This window comes from Crassostrea angulata, chromosome 8 (assembly GCF_025612915.1).
Source record: "Crassostrea angulata isolate pt1a10 chromosome 8, ASM2561291v2, whole genome shotgun sequence".
NCBI lineage: Eukaryota > Metazoa > Mollusca > Bivalvia > Ostreida > Ostreidae > Magallana > Magallana angulata.
Genome location: NC_069118.1, coordinates 17541792 through 17558654, shown reverse-complemented (window position 1 = coordinate 17558654; position 16863 = coordinate 17541792). Strand labels below are relative to the sequence as shown.

The 16863-nt window shown below is 33.3% G+C and overlaps 1 protein-coding gene across 1 annotated transcript; it reads left to right on the top strand.

Annotated features, from left to right (window-relative positions):
• Positions 1 to 4246: 4246 nt before the first annotated feature.
• Positions 4247 to 7340, top strand: LOC128160055 (uncharacterized). The gene has a single exon (XM_052823316.1). The coding sequence runs from the start codon at positions 4303 to 4305 to the stop codon at positions 6010 to 6012; it is 1710 nt and encodes a 569-aa protein (XP_052679276.1). The 5' UTR covers positions 4247 to 4302; the 3' UTR covers positions 6013 to 7340.
• Positions 7341 to 16863: the final 9523 nt, after the last annotated feature.

Here is a 16863-nt window from a genome sequence, read left to right as displayed (position 1 = left end):
TAAAGACAGCTGCAAGAAAACAGGCATTGAAAAAATACAGATGAAATGGTAAAAATATTTTCCATGATTATGAAAAAAATTAGAAGGAGTTAGAAAGCCATACACCCGGCCTAGATAGAGAGTATAGAAATTGTACAGCAATACTGTCAAAACAAGGAGACGAATGCCATGAAGAAATTAATTATCAACCAAATGATCACTGAACTGAACGAGATCAAAGAAAACCACTGGGGTATCTTGATAAAACATTTAAAAGAAATCGAACAATTAGAGGCATGAATAAAAGAAAAGATGTCTACTCTGATGGACCTGAGAAGTGGGTACCCATGGTTGTGTCTGCAATCCTTGGACAACAAATCAAGAAACAACGAATTTAAAAAATCTATTTCAAAAGTTGACGCATCATTTCCTACATTGTGTTTTAAACCAATAGATAGAGAGAAAGTATATACATTAATAGGTCCATCAAGCCTCTAACATTCACGACAAATGAAAATGGCTACATATTTGAGAAACAAAGGAATGCATCAAAAGAACTGTTGGATACACTTGTGGTCATCAACACTCTAAACAAAGGATACGAAATGTTTCCTTTCCAATTGTAAGGGGCACATATAATTCTTTTGATACACACAATATGTCACTGAAAAATGTTAGATGTACTATGCTTGTGAGTGCTTGATTTGCTCTTTAGTATGGGTTTGCTGATCGTGCATTAATATGGTAAATAGAAATTAACCGCCCATACAGAATTATCGGTATCTTAAAGTTGAACACCGCTCCTAAATAGGCACCGTCACTCAGTTATCTGATATATAGACCCTTCGATTTCGTTACACCCGTTTGCACACCTGAAACTCATGGCCGACGTTTAGTATTTTTTCGTAGTCTTTGAATTTTAGCATTGATTTCTTATTCTATGTGCATGATCTGTTTGTAAATAATGCATTGACCAATTTATTTGATGTTAGTATTCTTCTGGCTTGAAAAAAGTGCGTAAAATTTGATAATTTCATCGCGACCGAGCAACAGGACGAGGCATACGAGATGTACGTCCACACAGGTGAGCCCTTTACAGCAAAGTACTTTGAACTGTTTAAAGGTCTTCGCCTTCTATAGGGGTTGCAGGGACAGCAGTAATGAAAGAGAAATATGGCGGACCGTGCCTATTTACAAGCGGTGTTCAGCTTTAAAGATGCGTGCATGGACTGTTGGCTGTTAATAAAAGTGATAAAGTCAAAACACTGTTCCAGATTTGAAGATCAACAATTTAAAACCATATTTTTGACCTTTTTGTGTAAAAGATATACCGGTATTTTTGAAGCGAATAAAAAGATTTTGTTGATGTTTTCCAAAAGTCAGCCTATGTGCCAGGAAATTGAACAAAGATTTAATCTTTATAGTCGAGTCCCCAAATGTCCTAGTTGGAATCAAATTGATATTATATCCATCAACTTATATAAATGTCTACGGAGTCAAAAAAAGAGCTTACTCATTAGCTTTAACAATTAATTTTGTGTTTCTGCCAGCTGGTCACTGTTGTATTGATCCAGTTCCATTGATACTGGCATTGGTTTGATTTTAGAAAGAGTGTTCTTCATTGAAATGCTTCGTTGAAATATCCATAGAATCTTGATAGTGCTTTCAATTCAACAATTATTCTTGTGGTGTTGGGCATTGGAAATGTCATTTGTTAAAGATGTTCATTGGTTTTTAGAATAACAATGTGCGTGAAATTCTTTCAGTTGATTTACAATTCACTTTTTACTAGGTCTGCATATAAAAAGGTATTTGTCTTTCTTTTACTAACACTGCTCTAATTTGCCTTCTATAAGTCAAACTTTATCAACTTTCTTCGTATCTACAGTTTTTAAAATTACATATATAATGCCTTACATTTTGAAATTCAACATTATCTGTATGACAGTTTTAATTCATTTATTGAAACCAGGATTATTTCAGTACATTGATTTGACAATTTAATCGTAAAAAATGGATGCGAATAAGAAACCACTTTGATCATCAATAAAACTTCATCATCTTAAAAAGACAATCTCATTCTTTAAAAGTTAACTTGTTGTTTCTTGCTTCACTGACTTTAACATTGTTTAAATTTTTTTTTTAATTGGAACCCATTAGGGCCTAATAGCAATACCATAAATATATGCAATAGATTTTCAACACTCTTAATTCTGATATTTTTACTTAAACAAACTATCATGCCTACTTAATTCTATACGATCATGTTAAAACATAAACTATTTTTAATTGTCCATTTCAATATTAATATAAGATATTAAGGGATATTAGTGAACAAGTTCAGTTTATTGTTTTGGTAATAAAAAAGCAAGAGATTTCCTAATACAATGAATAAATAAAATTCTTTCATAAACTAAGATAATATCAACTTGGGAATAAGGTAGAACTACATGTTCCTCATATATGTTAAATCTTACCTAAAGCCCCTTTCACAATTGGCGCACGACCACTTTACACCACTTTGCAATCAAAATGTTTGAGCTTCGCACGAGCTCTCGCATACGTTGCACGAGCCCTCGCTTACGTTGCACGAGCTCTCGCATTAGTTGCATATGTTTTACTGGTCGCATCAAGTCTCCTCTGAATAGTGGACATGCACACTATTCAGACGCGACCGAACACGATCCAAATTATTGCAGTGCAACGCACGATCATTAGTACGAACGTTTTACAACGTTTTGTGTACTTGCAAGAGTGATACACGATTGATAAAGATCGTAAGATAAAATGCTGGTGTTTATGCGTCTGTTTTGCGACCGTGAGATTGTTGCTCAGCGTTTCTCATGTAATTTTGCAACGTTTTACTATCATTGCACGACTTATCAGCCTCAATATGCCATGCTTTGCAACTGGTATATATATCCTGTATAAGTATCTCTGCTTTAGAACAAAATTTAAAATATACATTTTTTGCATGATAGTGAGAGATATACATGTATGAAGATTTATTTCCTCAAGAAAAATCATATTTCCTGAGGGCTTCGCCCAAGAGAAATTTGTTTTATCTTGGGAATAAATCTTCATATTCCCTGAACATTAATGCAATAAACCTTTCATTATACCAAGCAATATATGATTACACAAAATAAGTTGATTTCTAGTAATGTTTTACCAGTCGCAACATTAACGTCGGGATTATTTGATTTTCCATGTAACTTTCTAACGTTTCTTTCATAAATTATAGTTTAGTTTGTTCTGAGATATCATAATGATTTAATATTTTTGATTTAATCATATTTGTCTATTTCGTACGCTCATATCGGCTTTTTCATTCCTATGACATCGCCCTGTCTCTTGACTTTCTATACCAATCAGATTTAATAGAATAATCATATTGAGGTATGATAATAAATGCTGCTGTAACCTGTATCTTCTTGGGCGGCATCTTTTCTCGTTTTCAACTATGTCTACTGAATATGGGCGGTGTATATACCCCCTCTGACTCGCACGATCATTCGTAACATGGAACGCATAATCGCACGTCCAATTACATTGGCGCACGTTCAATCGTCCGATCACCTAGTCTCGTTCCTCTCGTATTATCTTTCAACAGTTGCTTTCACTGTGCAACAGTCGCATACAGACGCAACATATATCGCAAGATTCAATGTGTTAACATCACACAACGCTCGCTTAGATCGTGCGAAATTCGTACGAATACTTTTTTCATATGCGATCATTTCGACAACAATTCACGATTCATATCTAATTTTTTCGGTCGCACGAATATTTGGTCGCTTCTGCTCGTGCGCAAATTGTGAAAGGGGCTTCCGATATATTTATTTTCTTACACATATTAAACAAGTTGCAAAACGCTGATAGGTAAGCTGAAATTCCTTATAACTATTTACGTTGTATATTCTTGTTTGAACGGAAACACAACACATGGCAGATGTGAATAAAGTAGTATTTTACGTCATTGTTATAATATTAGGCGCGTAATTTGACGTTACATCATAATAGAGATAAGGGAAGGTTTTGATTGGCATGTCAATAGATATTTGCAATGCAAGAGTCTGCGACGTTCTCTAATAAATAAAAACTATTTAATCTCACATCAAAAGATTACAGATTACGTAATATATGATTTGTTTAGTGAACAGGCCAACGCATGATCATAAATATTCTTTAACCAATGCCATAACTTTTTATAAAAGTTTATTGATATAAGTTTCAGTTGGTTATTCTTTCAAAAGCTTTGCTCCAACTGCTCCTGCTAGTACTGTTTCGTCTTATATAGACCTATTGACGTCGATTTGAAAAATGTCTGATAGCTACTTATATTGCAATACTGTTTTGGATATCCCATACACTACTTTTCCAGATTTACTGAAACGAAAAGCACGCGAGTCACCAGATGTGGAACTATGTATTTTTATTGACGATGATAGCGCAAGGTCTACACTTACTTTCGGAGACTTATATAAAAAGGCAACGAAATTTGCAAAAACACTGGTCAAGATGGGTGTAGAAAAAGGTGACATCATTGGACTTAAGGGTAGAAATGTTCCAGAATGGTTAATTGCTGATTTAGGAGTGCAGATGGCGGGCGGTTGCTCACTGAATTTGCCTTACCAACAAAAAGAAGAAATCATGGTGGATTTGCTCCACGAAATCGGTAATATAAAAATACTTATTATTGATCCTGGTAACAGCGGGCAGAACTTTCAAATAATCAAAAACATACTTCATAAGAACTTAACCTCTGAAAAAAATGATCCCGGAAAAGTTTCTCAATTAGTAGAAATTATATTGTTTAGCCCACATGAGGCTTTCCCATCACTACACAATGTTCAAGATTTGTGCACCTGTGAGATCGTAGCACATCTTCCTCGAATCGATCCAGAGGATGCGTCAATTATTCAACTGACATCGGGTTCATCAGGTCTGCCAAAAGCAGTAAAGCATTCGCACAATGCTTTGGTTGTGATAGGGTATCACTCTTCCAAAACCTACCCATCAAAAAACGAAAAAGAGATTCTATACAATACCAGTCCTTTCTATTGGAGTGGAGGATATCCATTTTGGGAAATCAGTAGAGGCGGAACTCGAGTCACAAAGACAAATGCATTGCACTTTCTTTCAACGGCGGATGCAGCTGTAATTGCCTGTGAGATTATAGCAAGAGAAAAACCAACTCGAGCATTCTTTGTTCCATCCATGCTAGAGTTTATAATTAAAAAAAATATGCCATTGAAAGTACCAAGAATTATCACGTCAGGCACAGTTGTTTATTCTTCAATTTTGGAAAGCATTGGTAAAGTGTGTGAAGAATATCAAGTCGACTATGGTTCAACTGAATTGGGATACATTGCCATGGGATTGTTCACTGCAGAAGATGCGTCAAAGAAAAAGCACGAAGTTCTTAGCTGTCTACCGGTTTCAGGAATAGAGATCAAGATCACTGATGATGACGGATTCGTCCAACCGATTGGCCAGCGAGGCAAAATATGGGTACGTTCAATAATGAATTTTTCTGGATATCTAAATCATGAAATTAGCATAAGGGATATTTTCATGAAAAACGGATGGTTTTGCCAAGAAGACGGTGGATTTCTGACAGAGGATAATGCTTTGATTGTAGAAGGGCGTTCCCAAGAGGTTGTTCAAATTTTAGGGCGAAACATATATCCTGCTGAGATTGAGAATGTTATAAAAGCAAAGAGCAATGTGATAGATGCCATTGTAATGCCGATAAAGGATATGGACACCGGAGACCTGGTTCCAACCGCTGCCATAATGTATCGACCACAATGTGAGGATTCCATGGAGAGTATGCAAGACTACCTCCGAAATGAATTCAAAATCACGGCAGAAAATCAGTTGCTTGAATATATGTATATCCCGCATTTTATCATCAGTTTGAAAGAATTTCCACTGCTGGAGAATGGAAAGCCGAATCGCAACGATATACGACAGACTATTCTCAGAAATATCGATTGCAAAAAGTACGATTTGTCTTTCAAATACTAGCGAAACTTATAAGCATTTACACTTCTATTTATATAGAATTTTGCATTATTCAATATAACTGTATTTAATCATAAAGAAAATGACATTGATACTATCATACTTATTTTGTAATGAAATGGCCTGTACATACAATTCTTTTTTTCCCACTTCTACCACCCATGCAGTACTCAGATTTTTTTAAAAATATCTAACAAATAAGGTGAATCAACCTTTAAAACCAATGTCATAAGATTCTTATTGACACTTTATATTACTCAAATTTTGCCCATCCTTAATCTTTATCTCTTTATTTGATATGTTTTTCAGCCATTGTTGATATTTTAATGACCTGTTACATATGTTTTAATAAGTTCTTTACATGTATGTTCCAATGCTCTTTGAATTGATTAATGTTTATCAAATTATTTTTCTTTATGTAAATAATTTCAAATTTTGTACTGGATTTTAAATTTTAGGGTAATTTTAAGGTACAATCACGTATTTTGGTATTTTTATGACATAAGGCTTTTTCATTTCATGTTGATTACTATTCTTCCACTAAAATTGAGAGGTCAATTTCATTACAGATAAAATACAAGAAATTGTCAAAAAGTAATGTCATAGATGCAACAAGATACATTAAATGCGACGGTAAAAGAAAAAAGTTGCACTTTGTATTATAAATAGTAATAACTAATTTTTTTAATTTACATAAAAAATAAATAAAGAAATATAATAATTACCTCGAATTACAACATTTTATGAAAAGTATGAAAAAAGTATAGTCGCTAAATGCATGCGACGTTATTTCAAGATTTTGGGCGTTTTGTTTTATCTATTCAGTCCTTTACAAACTATAGATAACCGTCTTGGTTAATTCGTACTTTTCAATAACTTTTCATGACTCTTTTTTAGAATGGTAGACTTGTCTATGTGTTCTTTTTCTTAGAGCTCATCTAAATATTTAGGTTCCTACAAAAAACCAGGTGCAAAGCTTTATACCATTGTTGATGACCGTTATGGTAGGACAATCAGTTTTAATTTTTTTTCCCTTAACCTCTGTCTTTAAATATATACTTTATTCATAGGCTTGGTTTGTGATTTCATAAAACAATAGAAAAATCATTAAGTGATGACTCTTAGTTTAGTTATATTATATTATATGCATGAAATTTCAATTTCACAACCGTTTCTTTGCTGATTTGTATTAGTTAAAGCAAACATGCATTGCACCTCCTGTTGTTCATATAATAAAGAGCGATTGAAAAGTGTGATATATTGTGTAACATGTTAGTAAGCAGAGTTTTATTATGTATCAATATGAATAAAACGATAAAATATGGCATCATTTTAATGAGTCTTGTGAATAAGTTATCAATAATAAGGTAAATCTTACAAATCTTATTCTATACACAAAATGTCAATAACAAGCGTTCAAAGCATCTTGGGTTTTTGGGATATAATTATGGAAAATCAAAGCCAAAGTGTGGTAAGAAATATTGGTATCTAAAAGATACACTTATGGTATCAATTTACTAACAACCGTGCGTCTACGATTACGTCTTTTACTTACGTTTAGGGGGATATTCACATAAAGTTTCCTAAGATAATAACGTTGTCGTACGCCTATTACATATGTAAGTGCGTCTCAGTTCTTGGTTACCTACAATGTTCATGCGCAGTAGGATTTGTAGAGAAATGACGACACCTTTGGATTGTAGGTTGCTAATTAAGGTGAAGAATTGAAATCACTATACCATACCATAGTAATTATATTATTTGAGTATCATCTGTATTAAACAAGTTATAACTATGGATTCGGCATTTTTGTGTTGAATTTATATAATTAAAGCAATAAGAACTGTTGTGTATATGTTTTCAGGAAAACAAACCAGGCTTATATGCACTGGAATACTTACGTACTTAATATCTTTGTATTGTCCCCAAAATGTTCCAGTTGGAAAAATCTAAAACCTATGTACATCAATTACTAATTCAAACGTCCTCATTGTATAACCGTAATTTGCCAATACACTTATTTTTGATTGGCAAAACCCCTTTCGAGAGTTGGACAATTTTATGTCATATAATAAAAATGCTAAAGTATTTCCTATCAATATACAATTTATACAACATAAAACTATTGTTATACAGTGTCCAAAAATACTCTATATCCTACTTTTTCGCGTGTCACAAAGTTTGCGAAAATGGGGAAAATATACAGCATTTTTAATTTTCGTCTGTCAATTTATGCGATTTCAAAAGGTTTTTATAGAAAATAATACAAGATATAATTTTTGCAATTCAACATTTTGCAATTTGGGAGAGGTGGCAAAGAAGCAAAAATTAGATCATCCCGAAAATTAACGGATATAAGGTTTACTCTATTATCGAATCGAGCTACTTTAATGAAAAAAGTTTAGATATCAATCGATTTTAATATTTTGAAATATGAATTTACGTGGACAGAGCATAGTGAATATATCCATTTTTAACAGTGACAGGTTGGTTTTTTTTTATAACAAAAAATACCGAATTAATAGTCGTAGTCAATATTCCTATTTTCTATGATGGTTTTCGGGAAATATTTAATGCTTGAAGTAACGTGACATAAGGTTATATGCACTTAAAGCTTTTTTCTGTTGGAATGAAAGAAAAATCACCACTCTCTCTGTTTAACAATGTAAACAACGCAGCCATTTTTGACTTCCTTATACTCTCTGTCTTTTGTGCAAAAAAGTAGATGATTTGCAATGTATGAAACAACAAGTTTCAGTATCATGCAAATGTTTTTGAATTTGATGGTAATAAAAATGTAGAGTCAACTTACTAAGGCTTAATCTTTTTTGAGACTGATTAAAGATGGTTCCCCTCTGAGTATACGTTTATCATCAAAATTAATTTTAACCCGCGAAACACTTTCAACAAATCATCAACTACAATACAACTTTTAATTAATTAATAAATTTCATAATTCGACAAGTTTTAACTAACAAATGCTGTAAATGGCAAAAAAATATTCAAATTTGTCTTACATAATATATTGACATAATTGATATGTGCAGTGCCAAATAAGACCTGCATCGATTTCTGGTCAAGGACTAAGTGGTTGCTCACTGGGTATATGCACAAGCACATTTTCCAACCAACTGCATCAATGATAATGAGGTTCCATATTTATATACATCTGAAGTTTATGGTTTTTTAGCCGGGCTCTGCTGAAAGCAGAGTTCTGGCTATAGGCAGGCAAATCGCCAATGTTACTATAAATAGCACAAATAAACAAAAAACCAAACAGAGTCAAGGTAAAGCTTCCGCTTTACCAAATAGCTACACAAAGAGCCACGTTTTGTCAAAAGTGTTGGCATTTTGTTTCTTTTTTTTAATTTCTAATGAATTGTCTATCTTTTTTAGTTTTCTTATTAATAACGTGTTTTTAAAACATTACTTTGCATTTTGGACACATACAATGCGCATGAATTTCCATGAACTACTTTGCTGCGCGATGAAGAAACGGGGATTGAATATATAATGCTTGTTGCAAAATTCAAGGCAGTAACTGTTGAACTTTTTTACTTCTACTAGACAGACATATTTTTTGTTTATAGCCGCTTACAAAATTTGGTCGCTCCCTGATGCTTTGCCGACATTAAAAGCATGAGAGAGAGAGAGAGAGAGAGAGAGAGAGAGAGAGAGAGAGATTTTCGGTCTTTACTACACAATATGCATAAAGACACACCAAAAGAGCCAGGCTTTCAGTACTTCAGTACTTTGATTATTGTTTGGTACGCTCGCCTACCTGTTTATTCGTTCGTGTACGTTACGATACGAACGAATGTGCTCTATTATGATGAGATATGATTATTTTGGCGAATCTTTTCACGTACAAGATGAAAGATCACGATTTGAGCTACGATTTAAACTTACAAGATATCTATTAAGCTCAACTGACCATAGAGACATATCGCAGCTAAAAGCAGTGGTGGTGTGGTGTTTGCCCTCAGCAAGACTAATTCATAGCAACACGATAAGATATTAACGGGTTTAGTGCGATGTGCTGCGCTTAAAAACGATACAGAACGAGCTGATACAATAAGGAAAAATTACGAACGAAAACTAATCGTGTTGATCGTAAAAAAAAAACTTTGAATGTCAAAAAATAGTATACGCTTGACAAGATTGTCACGACAGATTACTACGATTTCTCTACGTTTTAGATAACGAATTGCAAAATATGGTGTCCAAGTAGCGTAGTGGACAATGCACTCGCTTTTCACCGCTGCGACCCGAGTTCGATCCCCGTGATCCATAGTGGTTGTATGTGATATGATATCGCGGTCGCCCGCTTGGACACGTGGGTTCTCTCCGGGTATTCCGGCTTCTTCCCACACCAATGACCCCCTCGCGCTAACATCCGTGCCAAAGAGAGATATTAATATAGGTTGTAGAATTTGCTTATTAATCGTTGTAAAATTCAGTTCAAAGTTTAGTTCAGTTCAGTTTAGCGAATTGCGAAAGAAGGAACGTAGCGTATCATACTTGATTGAATTTAAACACTGTAAATGAATAAACAAATGCAAACAAACTTAACATAAATAGGGAAAAAAAATCACAACTAAACATGTACAAGTTTAAAGCAATATGAGCCGTATTTTTTTGAATTTTATTTTGCTGCAAAAACCTGCTAGTTTGATAAGTCTTAAACTTACTTAAACTTTTATGATAAATAAGGTTTGAAAAAATCATTAATTTTGGTCAAAGGAAATATTTTTCTAAGGAATATATAGCAAATCAATTTTTGTACAGGACGACAATAATTCAATTTTGCTTCAAATAAGGCTTCATAACGGCCCTTTTCACAAAAATATGGCTAACAGAAATTTAAAAACCATGATATTTTTGTCATTTTAGTAGAAAAGAACATTTTATCAAAAAAAATTCAACATGAAAAATGCAGCTCATATTGCTTTAACTGACAAAAACTTTAATGGCGAGAAAGATTCAAAGTCGACTTAAAGAATATACTGACATAAGAGAATAAAAAAGCACCAATTTTTGGTGAAGAATAAAGTTTTTTCTCTGGCTGGTTATATGCACGATCACATCTACCAAAGAATTCCAGTTGTGAGGATACATGTTATTTCCATGTATTTAACGTATCGTCTTTATGTAATAATGATAAAACTGCATATATTCATTAAAAATTGTTTGGCAGCTATCCTAGCTCATAACAGTGCTGTCAGATGAGACACACTTAAAACAAGTGGTCAAGTATTATTTTGTTGGTGTTCTTTTATTTGGTCTATATGAATAATTAAAAAACTGCATTTTATGCGGGAACGAAAATTAGCATTGTGACATTTTGGCACTGTGGCATTGCCACATCAATCCGACACAGTGTTTGTCTTTGAGTACGAAAGGATGCTTTCGTGGTGCAAAAAAGTAGATGATTTGCAATGTATGAAACAACAAGTTTCAGGATCATGCAAATGTTTTTGAATTTGATGGTAATAAAAATGTAGAGTCAACTTACTAAGGCTTAATCTTTTTTGAGACTGATTAAAGATGGATCCCCTCTGAGTATACGTTTATCATCAAAATTAATTTTAACCCGCGAAACATTTTAAACAAATCATCAACTACAATACAACTTTTAATTAATTAATAAATTTCATAATTCGACAAGTTTTAACTAACAAATGCTGTAAATGGCAAAAAAATATTCAAATTTGTCTTACATAATATATTGACATAATTGATATGTGCAGTGCCAAATAAGACCTGCATCGATTTCTGGTCAAGGACTAAGTGGTTGCTCACTGGGTATATGCACAAGCACATTTTCCAACCAACTGCATCAATGATAATGAGGTTCCATATTTATATACATCTGAAGTTTATGGTTTTTTAGCCGGGCTCTGCTGAAAGCAGAGTTCTGGCTATAGGCAGGCAAATCGCCAATGTTACTATAAATAGCACAAATAAACAAAAAACCAAACAGAGTCAAGGTAAAGCTTCCGCTTTACCAAATAGCTACACAAAGAGCCACGTTTTGTCAAAAGTGTTGGCATTTTGTTTCTTTTTTTTAATTTCTAATGAATTGTCTATCTTTTTAGTTTTCTTATTAATAACGTGTTTTTAAAACATTACTTTGCATTTTGGACACATACAATGCGCATGAATTTCCATGAACTACTTTGCTGCGCGATGAAGAAACGGGGATTGAATATATAATGCTTGTTGCAAAATTCAAGGCAGTAACTGTTGAACTTTTTTACTTCTACTAGACAGACATATTTTTTGTTTATAGCCGCTTACAAAATTTGGTCGCTCCCTGATGCTTTGCCGACATTAAAAGCATGAGAGAGAGAGAGAGAGAGAGAGAGAGAGAGAGAGAGAGAGAGAGATTTTCGGTCTTTACTACACAATATGCATAAAGACACACCAAAAGAGCCAGGCTTTCAGTACTTCATTACTTTGATTATTGTTTGGTACGCTCGCCTACCTGTTTATTCGTTCGTGTACGTTACGATACGAACGAATGTGCTCTATTATGATGAGATATGATTATTTTGGCGAATCTTTTCACGTACAAGATGAAAGATCACGATTTGAGCTACGATTTAAACTTACAAGATATCTATTAAGCTCAACTGACCATAGAGACATATCGCAGCTAAAAGCAGTGGTGGTGTGGTGTTTGCCCTCAGCAAGACTAATTCATAGCAACACGATAAGATATTAACGGGTTTAGTGCGATGTGCTGCGCTTAAAAACGATACAGAACGATCTGATACAATAAGGAAAAATTACGAACGAAAACTAATCGTGTTGATCGTAAAAAAAAACTTTGAATGTCAAAAAATAGTATACGCTTGACAAGATTGTCACGACAGATTACTACGATTTCTCTACGTTTTAGATAACGAATTGCAAAATATGGTGTCCAAGGAGCGTAGTGGACAATGCACTTGCTTTTCACCGCTGCGACCCGAGTTCGATCCCCGTGATCGACAGTGGTTGTATGTGATATGATATCGCGGTCGCCCGCTTGGACACGTGGGTTCTCTCCGGGTATTCCGGCTTCTTCCCACACCAATGACCCCCTCGCGCTAACATCCGTGCCAAAGAGAGATATTAATATAGGTTGTAGAATTTGCTTATTAATCGTTGTAAAATTCAGTTCAAAGTTTAGTTCAGTTCAGTTTAGCGAATTGCGAAAGAAGGAACGTAGCGTATCATACTTGATTGAATTTAAACACTGTAAATGAATAAACAAATGCAAACAAACTAAACAAAAATAGAAAAAAAAATCACAACTAAACATGTACAAGTTTAAAGCAATATGAGCCGTATTTTTTTTGAATTTTATTTTGCTGCAAAAACCTGCTAGTTTGATAAGTCTTAAACTTACTTAAACTTTTATGATAAATAAGGTTTGAAAAAATCATTAATTTTGGTCAAAGGAAATATTTTTCTAAGGAATATATAGCAAATCAATTTTTGTACAGGACGACAATAATTCAATTTTGCTTCAAATAAGGCTTAATAACGGCCGTTTTCACAAAAATATGGCTTACAGAAATTTAAAAACCATGATATTTTTGTCATTTTAGTAGAAAAGAACATTTTATTAAAAAAAAATTCAACATGAAAAATGCAGCTCATATTGCTTTAACTGACAAAAACTTTAATGGCGAGAAAAATTCAAAGTCGACTTAAAGAATATACTGACATAAGGGAATAAAAAAGCACCAATTTTTGGTGAAGAATAAAGTTTTTTCTCTGGCTGGTTATATGCACGATCACATCTACCAAAGAATTCCAGTTGTGAGGTTACATGTTATTTCCATGTATTTAACGTATCGTCTTTATGTAATAATGATAAAACTGCATATATTCATTTAAAGTTGTTTGGCAGCTATCCTAGCTGTAACATTGCTGTCAGGTGAGACACACTAAAAACAAAAGTGGTCATGTATTATTTTGTTGGTGGTCTTTCATTTGGTTTAAATGAATAATTAAGAAACTGCATTTTTTGCGGGAGCGAAAATTAGCATTGTGACATTTTGGCACTGTGGCATTGCCACATCAATCCGACACAGTGTTTGTCCTTGAGTACGAAATGATGCTTAAAGGAAAAAGAAGTTCTGTTTTGAAAAACCAATCAAATGAAAAAAATATTCTAATAATATGAAAAAAAATAGAATTGATTGATACAATTCTCTGATCATTCTTATATGCAAAAATATATCTAATGATAAACGGAACTCAATGGAATTTGATACATCACCAACAAGGTGGCGACAACGACTTTGCTCTCTGAATTAACAAAAAGTAAACAGCCGTCTATATTTTTTAGTAAAAAAAAAGACCATATCTACGACATGTTTATAATTTCAATATCAAATTTCTGTTACTTTTTTAATTTGTTTAAACATCCAGTAAAATTTGTACAGATCAAAAATAGAAATCAGGATGATGGAAAAAGTTTGTGAGTTACTGTAGTTAGCATATACATTAGCTACTATAGTGCCTATAAACCAAAAATACCCAGTTATACCCAGTTATGATAATTATATCTCGACATAACTGTTTCAGGTATGGTGTACACAATTTGATTGGATATCTGTCTGTCTTTCTCTTTTTTCTTTCTTTCTCTATTAGATAACTGACAACTGGCGAAAACTGGTAGCACGCCAGTAGATAAAATAGATAAAATAATTCTGCTGAAGATTTATGATGGTGTCTTTCAGTACAAGTTTTCCAGGTGGTGTCTACAAAGTGCATACATTAAACACTTTCGTGTATTCATAGAAAAAAATGCATCACACGTCTCCCTCAGGTGGTACCATACGTAAATTCGAATGTTGAATGCGCTGATCTGTAATCATAAATTTTAGAGGTGGATACTGGTTAGGGGGATAGACAGGATTGCCCTCTTCAAATATGAACTGATAGGACTGGGTGTATGCTGGTCTGAATCCAGGACCATATCCTCGGAGTGGGGGAGCTCCATAGCCTAATCATACAGGCTGAGTTGTAAAGAGACGCAAACCCAGTTTTAAATATTACTGTCTCATTTTATTTGCTCATTTGTACCCATACAAAGTTGTTGACTGTGTCTCGGGCAACAGTTGATCTGTTGCCCTCGACTCCAGTCAACAACTGTATAGCATTACATACGTCTGGTTAGACAAATTCCATTGTTGTATTACTTACTTAACACCAACCTGCTACAATCATTGAGTAAAGTTTTTGATACGAAAGTGGTAATATCATTTCATAATGATATCATTTAACGATAGAATTTCAATTGAAATTAAAAGATGTGTTAAATATAAGTAAGTGTTAAGACTATTAAATCCGAAATAAAAGTTCTATGGTTATTGCTATGTTCTAATACATGTATTTAAAAGACATTCATTTGGATTTAATTCCTTTTGGTTTTTTAATCATATACGTCATTATATTATGTTAAGTATGATAGAAATGCAGCATAATTTAACTAACCATGTTTAACAAAGCCAAGCATAAAAGGAGCCCCTAATTAAGAAATGCATTTTGACCCCCCCCCCTTCACAAAAAATTAAATTAACGGATATTTTTGAGGAATTACAAAATAACTTAAAAGAATGCTGTATTGCATTGACATTCTTGACATTGGTCACTATCGTCCCGTCCCCAGGTACCGTGACCACGTAGTTCCTTTTGGCTATTTTTAGCTGCTCAGACACAACTACTAAAACGATTTTGATAAGGAACACTATCCCGCAATAGCTGCATCAGCGTAAGGACCAACACTGAAACAGATAGTATCAGCAAAGAGTTATCTTAAGTCATGCAGTACATGTAGTTGTGTATCATTATACAGTTTTATTTATAAATGTGTTGAATTTGTCGGAAATAAAATTATCATAATTTAGTAACACAAATACTATTTTTTTAAACTAAGGTTTTATAAGCTTAAAATATCAATAATGTGTTAGTTACAGTTGGTCTCAATCAATAATAGTAAGTTTTGTTTCTGAAAATTTGAATGTGGAATTATGTTAATTTACCATTGAAAAAATTATTCAGTTTGCAATAATAAAATTATTATACAACCACTTATGAGTTCAGGTTCAGCTCTCCTATCATCAGAGAAACGAAACAGGAATATTGAGTCAAATAAAAACTTGTCAATATAAAATGGTTAACTGCTGTTGTAAATAACAAACAAAATTACCAATGTGTCCATATAGGGTATAATGAAATGAATTATTTTTGTATATCCGTGTGTATAACATTTTAAAACCTGTCTTTGGCTTAAAGAAGTATTTCAATATTCTTACTGTCAAACTAAAAAAAAAATAAATTTCGTACATCAAACCATTTCCTCCGTGTAGATTCAGGCTAATGTTAGAGCATTCATCTAAATGTTTTGTAGCAAAGGACTAAATGATTATGAATTTCATTACATTTTAGAACGTTTGGCCTTAGAATAAATGACGAAAAAATATCTAAAAAGAAATATTACAAAATACCAAATGTTTTAAACTTTAAAGTAAACTCATGTTAAATCATAATTTCAAATTTCTGATTCGCATTAGTCGTATTCCTGATCTGGTCATTTATACCAAAGTCTATAATTAATATAAATTATTTTTATACGTCCATTTCTACAATCATTTTCCTGTATCACAATTTATATACTTCTGACGATTTGTATAGTTATATGTTCATTCTGAGTATGTGTTCCTCTTGTACCAAATTACTTGGTTTGATCGACTTAATTAACTAGATGTTAACTTGCATATCTGTCGTGAATGTTATAGTAGTAGTCCTGGTAATAGTAAGAACGGCAATAAACCGCAGACGCCATGGAAAGAC

Excerpts from the sequence above, each read along its gene's own strand:
- LOC128160055 (XM_052823316.1), top strand. The coding sequence starts at position 4,303 with ATGTCTGATAGCTACTTATATTGCAATACTGTTTTGGATATCCCATAC.